The following is a 9,044-nucleotide window of genomic DNA, read 5'->3' on the forward strand; positions in this document are numbered from 1 at the left end:
GTGGTATGGTGAGGGAAGGAGTAGGGAGGGGGGGTGATCCTTGACGGACTCCCCTCCCGCCGCCGCTCCGCCTCGGCCGCACAGACGTGTTTAGGATTTGGCACCAGCCTGATTCGCATGCGAGCGGCATGCAGGCGCCCCGCCGTATTTTAAGTCTCTTTGTCGTTGTGGCGCGGCGGGTCTTGTGAATGGAGAAAGAGAGGGATGTAGGGATATATAACCAGCAGCGGGGTGCGTGCGCGTGTCGAGATAACCCACTCTCCCCCCCACCCGACCACCTCGCCTTGTGCAGCATACGACGCATGCGTATTATTGATTGTTCTTCCATCACGTGGACCATTTTTATTTATTTCTCTCTTGTCTCTTCTTTTCTTATATGAATAATATACGATGTTAGATGGGCGATTTCCTTCAATAACACGTATATCACGGGGAAATGAAATGATACGGGAAATGAGGACGTCAGGAACCGAGGCGATTTACAAATATATGTTATCGCAAACGCCTTCAAACACATTGGGATGAAGAGGGTGAAATCCGATCGGTAGCTGAGCAGATTTAAATACAAGAAGGCAAAGCGTAGAGCACGTGATGTTTTTTTTTATGTTCATAATATTTTGTACGTGTGGCTGTGTGAGTGTGTGTGTGCGTTGGTGACTGCAGGGCAGTCTCTCGCCTCCTCGCCACTCCCTAGGCACCCCAGGAGCCCCGCGCAACTAGAGAAAACAAACGACGGGAAACAAAGAAGAGTCGCCACCCGCGCCCCCGCCCCGCTCCGCCCCGCCTCGCTTCATGCCTAGCCGGCCAACCAGTAGCGCTCTGAAGAGGGTTCGACTGTCGGTAAACAAACTCGCAGCTGAATAGGCCGGGGACAGAGCGTTGGTAATGAAGGTCCCCCGCCTGTCCCGTGGGGCGGGGCTGCCGACTGCGGGATTATTTGAACCGAGGTAAGTTTTAACGAGCGGCAGAGAGGCGGGCGGGCTTTTGCGTCGATGAAGCAGCAGGTGTGCTGAGCGACTCGCCGGCCTCCACCCCATCCCTCTCCGTGCTCACCCCTAACCTGCCCCTACATGTTAAACCCCTCACTAAACCCTGCGTCACCCACCCACTGTCTTTCGTGCGCGCCCAGTCGACAGCGAAACTAACACTCTCACTCACTCACTCACTCACTCACTCACTCACTCACTCACTCACTCACTCACTCACTCACTCACTCCAGTTCAGAGTGACCATGCTAGGATGCACTTTTTGTTATGGACGTAATTTAAGCACGCATGAAATCGTACGTATTTACATACGAAATCGCACATAATTGCGTAACGTAAGCTACGCGTTAAGATATTCAGCAGCAGCGCCATGCGTTACGGGTGCGATGTTTGCCGCAAACAAGAACAGCAGCTCGAGAGTTTTGTGTCGGCCCTATAAATAGTTTGGCCCTTTTACCTGAGAGGCTAATCACTCGTTTTGGCCCGACCGGTTCACGGACGAAACTTTCGGAATTTTCATTTTTATATCTGCAGATTACGTACACCAACCGTGCCTGAAGTGTGCCGGGTGTCTGGCGCAATAGCTCCTACCCACACTCACGGGCTTCCACCCTCTCTTGCCCCCGATCTTTCCCATCTTCATTTTTGGTGCCGTGCACGAATTACGTAATCTTGGGGTTGGGATCATTTGCTCACGACTCTCAAAGTTTTCTGGTTGATTGAGGTGTGGTTAGTAGATTTTTTGTGGACCCTGTATGGTATGTATCTAAAAGTCACCAGGAAATATGGTGCCTAGGCACTTACCAATAAGCGCACTAATTCGTACAAAACGAAACGTACGTGTGCGAATAATGATTCACCTACCTACAAGTGTGCGATATTCGGAAACACTCAGCCACCCCATTCCTGTCTCTTTTCAAATAGACAACGTGTTTATACCAGAGGCTCGTGTGAGGTCAATATGCGGAGTGTGTTAACACGTTGAGTCCCGAGGAGGGAGAGGGGGGGGGGGCGGTTATCAAACACGGGTTATTGTGACCATACGTGTGGGCACGTGGGACTCCACGTGTTAAAGTCGCTAAAACCGACAACCGATCGAATCTAACTGTATAACGGGATTACTGTTAAAATGTAAAACTAATAGTTTTACCGTTTAAACTGGGCGCACCCTGATTCTCCGACAGCGTATTATAATAACTTGTTGTTGTAATAATATAAGTGAGTTATCGCAAGAACGGTAAACGGCTCGTTCCGACTCTCCGACGCTTTTGTTTATTTATTTATTTATTTCTTGATTTATTTTAGTAACTCTATAAGCTCGTAACGCAAGTAGTTGTGGCAACAATAACAGCGCAAGTAAGTTATTTCAATAAGTAGACGCTATTGCAACAACAGGGACTATTTTTGCCGCGTTTGGCGCTCCCTCCGGCCAGGCGCAACGCGATAGCGCTGCGTCGAGCCGAGTCCCGAGCCAAGCCGAGGGCTGAGCTCGGATGTCGGCCTCCTCCTTCGTATTCGAGGCCAAGAAGTGCCAAATCATCTACAAACAAAGACTAAACGGCGTCCTATCGTGTCCACAGTTGTCTCAATCGATTCATCGGCTCAATTCGGTTATTTTGTCACTATGCTTGACCATGTGCGACGTGCGCACCCGCGTCCAGCCCGCCTAGAAGCTAGAAGTCTGTTGTCATCTACAATATCAGGAATAGCCGCTGCCATTTCGACCCCGCCCCAGGTGCCAATCGATTTTCTGTTGCAACAACAGCTGTCGGAGAATATCGTGTCGGAGAGTCAGGGCATACTCTTTAAACTGCGAAACTATAAAGTTACACAGTTTAAACTGAAAAACTAAAAGTTATACAGTTTAAACTGAAAAACTAAAAGTTACACAGTTTAAACTGAAAAACTAAAAGTTAGACAGTTTAAACTGAAAAACTAAAAGTTATTCAGTTTAAACTGCAAAAAAGAAAAGAAAACCATAGAAGAAAAAGAAAAAGCAACAGTATTTTGAGGACGGGCCCCTTAGTTGTTTTTGCGAGTGCTTGCCCGCGCCCGCGCACCATATGCAGATGCACTTGAGTGGGGGTGGGAGCCACCGTGCTGGCACTGGGGCTGGCAGTGTTGACTTGAACTTGAACCAGTGCCAGTAAAATCTCCGCTCATTACGGCCAACGCAAAGCAGCAGAGGAGCATAGCGGATGCGGCTTCTTCCAAAGCAGCCCATGTGCGGCACCGGGTTTGTCTAAGTTTGATTGCCAGGGGTGATGGTATGTACCTATTGATAATTTGCCCCACCAGGAAATATGGTGCCTATTTACCGCGCTGATAATTAAAGTGTTCAACTGGCGTGCACTTGCAAGTGCTTAACACCATGTTGCACACTTTTAAGTGTTCGAGTGAATATTTGAATATGAAGTGTTAAACACTAAATTTGAATACTTAAAAGTGTTCAACATGAGGTTTAGCTATGAAACTTTTTTAAGCTACTGTCAAATTTTTCTTCACTAATACGAAATAATTTCTTTTTACGCTACTGACAGTGTCTTCTGTTATTGGCTGAGCGATTAGCGCACTCTCATTTCCTTACGGACTCGCTTACGGATAATTTTGTGCAAGCGTAATATGGATCAAATTTACCTGTAATACGGATGAAATGGTCCGTAATATGGATGATTTCATCCGTATTATCAACAATGCTAGGTTCGTCACTTATGGAGAAATGAATATTTTTTCTCCGTAACTTACGAACCAAGTTGTGTTGATAATACGGATAAAATTGTCCACATTACGGTTGTTTTCATCCGTATTACAGATAAAATGTGATCCATATTACGGTTGCACAAAATTATCCGTAAGCGAGTCCGTAAGGAAATGAGAGTGCGAAGCCATCACTCCACTGACCGAAAAAGTTTCATTCTGTTTGTTTGTTTGTTTGTTTGTTTGTTTGTTTGTTTGTCTGTTTGTATGTATGTACGATAACTCGAGAAAGAATTGAGATAGCGATCTGGGAATAACAGGGTCGTTCTGTATCACAAAAATACAGATTTAGTTCGAAGATGAGCATTCTAGTCAGTAATTTACCTGAAAAAATATACACAATAAGTACCAAATAAGTCAGTAATTCCTGCATAAAAACGTAGATATCTGAGATATAAATCAGTAGAGGTTTGAGAGTGTGGCTGCGTAAAGCTTTCGCCAATGGTCCCTTTAAGCGCGCAAACTACGAAGCCCACTTTAAACTTCAACAAAAGTTGTTTGAGAAACAAGTTTGGCAAAACACAACATGTGTCGCAAATATCAATTTACAATTTACGGTTTTTCCAAAGGAAACAAAGAAGTTGTTTCACGAACATTTTATTGTTTATATGGTCCGGGCGCGATATTCGTGTAGCAACTTACCTAAGGTAAAGCAAAACACTACTTTGTGTACTTACTTGTGTGTGTGTGCTTGTATGTCGACTCTTTCGTTGTGTGTTCTAAGTACACTGTCGGGGCAGCAGTTAAGCTTTTATGTCGCAGGAATAGTGACAAACAGTTTCTCTTATCTCCATTAATAATTAATTAAACTATGCAGAGTAATTGATCAGTACTTCCTCCTGTGGAGAATTCTAACGTTTCAACAGACGAAAAATTGGTACAGTTCTGAGAGTAAACACTGGCCCAGGGCTGTGACCAGGAGATTCTTTATCCCTCTCCCCTCCCCCACGACCCTATCCCTATGTGTGCGTGGATTTAAAAAGCGATACTGGAGATCGGAGAGACTTTGGAGTCCGAATGTGGACCACCAGTGCCAGCCGCAACGGTCGGAGCGGGACAGCTGGCCAATGCCCCCACCCTACTGCCATTCTACTCCACGACACGCCCGATGCGCAACACCACTCGGCAGTTATCGGTTTTTAAGAAGTCGACTTGTCAGGCTCATGGGACCGATGAGCTTCCGGAGAAACGGACTCTGACGCGGACCGCTGGTAAACTTTTTAACTCTGGCTGCTGTATGGCTGACAGCTGACTCTCGTCGACTTTTCACTGGTGAAACGCAGGGGGAGAAATTCTGTGGCTTTCAATAGATTTGACGTGTCGCATTTTTTTTTTAAATTTTCCGAAAATTAACAAAACGATTTCTATAATTTACTTGTCGCTCTTATGTAAATGAGAAGTGAGTAAATTCTTCTCAATGTGTTCTGAAAATTCAGACAATTTTGTGTGAAGCAAAATTACATACTTAAGTCGGAAAATTCATTGGCTGAGCGATTAGCGAAGCCTATTACTCCAGTGATGATCAAAAAGTTTCGCGTCTGTCTGTCTGTCTGTCTGTCCGTCTGTCTGTCATCACGATAACTCGAGAACGAATTGAGCTAGCGACCTGGGATTTTCAGGGTCGTTTTGTATCATAAAAAGACAGATCGAGTTCGAAGAAGAGCATTCTAGCTCAAAAATTGGATTTTTAAAAAATCAAAAACCACAGGTCCCCAAAATAAAGTTTTTTAAAAATATTTTTTTTTACAGTCTCCTAAGGGGTAACTCATCAAAGTAGAGCCCTTTGGGCGAAAATTTTCTCCGTTTTGCTCTAGTTCAAACCGTTGAGGCGCTAGAGGGTATTTTTGACTTAAAATTAGCGAAAAAATGTACAACCCTGCATGCTTTGTCAAAGTGACGTGCCGTTGACGGGCCGGAGGCCCGTATCTTTGTGTACACTTTTGCACTACACGACTCGGGTGTCAGCGCCGCAGGCCTAGGTAGATGTATGCCAGGCGCGTCGCAGCGTAACAGTGTTTCGTGAGATATCGCGAAGCCTGTTACGCGAGACGTGGTCTGGCGTACATCTACCTAGTACTAATTCTTACTCTGAAAAATGACTTTAGACATCTAGTCTGAATTAAAAATTCATAACCCTAAGTGTAAATATTTACAAACTGAAGAGAATGTAATTTTTTTCCTTGTGGCCGGTCTATTTTCTTCCTTGTTTTCAGATATCTCTGGAGTCGAACCCCGAACTTACGATTAGAAACCCTACCTCAGAGCCTGAACAGCACTGAGCGACGCGCGTCAGCTGCCTCATGCGACCCAGGCGCTCCGGTGTTTTTCGCGCAGCGGACGGTCTGATTTGACTTTAACACAACACACCTTTTCCCCGCGGACATCATAGTGCACACTTCTGTTATCCTCTTTTCGTTTAAATTATAACTACTATTACGACTTTTGTTACAATATTTTTGGATTGCACAATAATTAAGCAGTAAATTTTACCGACACACAAAATCTACATGCTTGACAGTCATGCGAGTTTCTGACACAACTCAATCCTCTGACTGAATATTCATAATTCACATGAAATCTAGTCTGAAATAACTTTTTCAGAAGAGTTACTCTGAATGTTAGGAGTATATGGTCTGAATGTAGAGAAACTTAGTCTGAAATTGAAGGAATTCAGTATAAAATTCTCGTTAAGACTAGTTTGTATGAATTCATTCGGCTGACTCAACTGGCTTGCTCACAAACAATCACTTTGTTTTACCGACTGCCACTGCTAGCAGCAGCGGAGGCGTGGTGGCGATTGTGGGGGGAAGTGGCATTGAGAGACCCTCAAAGGGGTTGGGAGGAAGTTTGGCACACATCTCAGGCGTGATGTGCACATCAACTTGGTCTGCAGCGCCAATGCCTCCTGGCCTTAGCCCATCCCCTTCCGCTCCTCTGACCCTCTCACCACGTCGCGCCCTCTCACTCCCTTCGGCCTCTACGCCCCACCATGTTACGCTCCAAATGGTGGTTCGAGCATCCTGCTTGCGAACCAGCCTTTGCTCACCAATTGTCGCTCATCCTGCTCACCACTATGCGCGTCATGGTTACAGGTGCAGCATGCCTGTGAGCAGGCGCGTCGTCTGGGTGTGCCGGCGAGCGGGCCCGTGAGCAGGCCGGCGAGGAGGCCTGCCCGCGCTGCGACCACCCAGGATGAGAATGCTGCTGCTGGCCGTGGTCGCCACTGCGGCCTTCCTGCGACCCGGTGAGTTTGTTTTTCATCACACCGTGATGCTGCCACAACATTTCTTGGCTTTGACACATAATTGAGGTGCATGGAATCGCGCCTTTTCTTTGTACAAAACCGTCCCATCCCATAAGTGTGTGGACGGCGAAGCACCACTTAGGTGTGCGCGACTAAAGAAAGAAGTCAAAGAAGAAATTCAGGATGAGTTCTTTAAATCAATCATTTGAAAAGTTCAAAAACTTACCCAAAAGTCAGTGAAAGTCTGAGAAAAGTCGACGCACTGCCAGGCCTTTTATTGGTTTATTTCACGGGAAATAAGTACGTTTTTTACATTTTGATATTAAAAATATTTGCTTACTGCACACCGAAGATGAAAGTGGGCACCTTTTGGGAGAAGGTTCACTTTTAGTTTTGTCTCTTTCATATAGTGACCTCGTTGCTGTCTTGGTTTTGTCGTTGTCGTCGTCAAGGTGTGGGGGCGTATTCAGATGACGGACGGGCGAAGGGGAATGTTGTGCGGGTGGATTTGGGGGGGGGGGGGTCGTGGTTGCGGTGGCAGTGGTGGAAGGGAGGCGGGGGGGAGCAGTGTCTAGGGACGTAAAGTAATTAACAAGTTTCAAGACAAGGCGATCAAAGTCTAGGAGGCGAGCGAGCAGCGAGCGTCGGCTAAAAAGCAGCAGTGCGCCGTGATCGGAAAAATGAGATCTTGTTTGCTTGCGAGCAGGTCGGAGCTAGAACTAACAACTGAACTCGAATGACTGTTTGAAATGCCCACTCCTACTGTTGGGCACTTACCATATGGTGAGCCCAACGCAAGTAGCACTTGCTTATAAGCACAGCGCTCCTCACAGTAGTGCAAAATGCTTACTTGCTTACAAAGAACAGGTTGGTAATGCAAACCAAATTATTTTTAAGCTCGCAAAGAAGTACTCCTCTATAAAAAATTAGCTCGAAGCCGTTTAGCTTGGATCGCGCTCTTTTCACACAAATGGGAATGTCCACTTTGGTTCTTATCGCATGAATGAATCCATACGAACTTAATTATGTCCCATTTTTTCTAACTGACGAAAGTACACACTAACTGGATTTGTATCTTGCATTTGTACAAATTTAAGTAATCATTTTTTACAAACATCTTTGCGTAGATTTGAACATCTTTGTGCATATTAATTTGTACGAAATCAAGCATTTTGGTGCACAAATTTGTGCGAGACAAAACGTAGGACAGACTTTTGCACAAAACCATCCTAATACTTACATTTACACTGACACATGAAGTGTTTAACTGGCGTGCACATTAAATAAATGCCAAACACCATGTTCCACACTTTTTAGTATTTGACTTGATACTTGAATACTATAAAATGTTGTCAGTAAGGTGAACGTTTAAAAGCGCTTGAAAGTGTTCAACATCAGGGTTGGGCCATGAATCTTTTTAAGTGTCCAATCTTTCTGTTGAACACTTTATAGTATTCAATATTTGTAAAAATTGATTGCTTAAATTTGTGGAAATGCAAGTTACAAATCCAGTTTGTGAGTACTTTCGTCTTTTTGAACAAAACGGATACGATGGGAACAAAAGTGTACATTCCCATTTAGTGTGCAGAGAGCGCGATCTAAGCTGAACGACCTACGACAAATTTCAAATAGAGAAGTACTCTTTTGCGAGCTTTATCAGTGTAGCGTGTAGATCAGTTCATATGGCGCACGTACAAAAATGAACATTCCTGTTAGTGTGTGGCCCCTGGGTCCGACCTCGAGCAGCTCGGAACGAGGTGGCGGTGGGCGGCCTGAACTGGGCGTTGGGTGAAAGTGGTCTCCTATCCACCAATCACATTACGCAGACCCTCAATAATTGTGTTCTTTCTTCGCGTTCTTCGCTTTCTTTGAGCTCGGCAGCGCGCGCGGCAGTTGCTTTGTGTTGAAGTTTGAGGCGCTGCCCCACCGCTGTGCACAACTTGTACTCAAACAGAGAGCTTCTTTTTAATTCGCCGGGAATTATTCTCTTCGGCCGGGCTGGACGGTGCGGTCAATTAGTGGTTATTTATTTTAATTTGTGTGTGGTTTACGGATAA

At 45.3% G+C, this 9,044-nt stretch overlaps 1 protein-coding gene across 1 annotated transcript in view; it reads left to right on the top strand.

Annotated features, from left to right (window-relative positions):
• Window positions 1-9,044, top strand: part of LOC127749878 (neuronal acetylcholine receptor subunit alpha-10-like) — a gene marked incomplete in the record, with an annotated part of 140,318 nt that overhangs the window by 9,038 nt on the left and 122,236 nt on the right. Inside the window, 1 exon segment of the mRNA XM_052269833.1 lies at window positions 6,836-6,987. Coding sequence (XP_052125793.1) covers window positions 6,936-6,987 — 52 coding nt within the window.

Source organism: Frankliniella occidentalis, unplaced genomic scaffold (assembly GCF_000697945.3).
Source record: "Frankliniella occidentalis isolate FOCC.00 unplaced genomic scaffold, Focc_3.1 Scaffold104, whole genome shotgun sequence".
Taxonomy (NCBI): domain Eukaryota; kingdom Metazoa; phylum Arthropoda; class Insecta; order Thysanoptera; family Thripidae; genus Frankliniella; species Frankliniella occidentalis.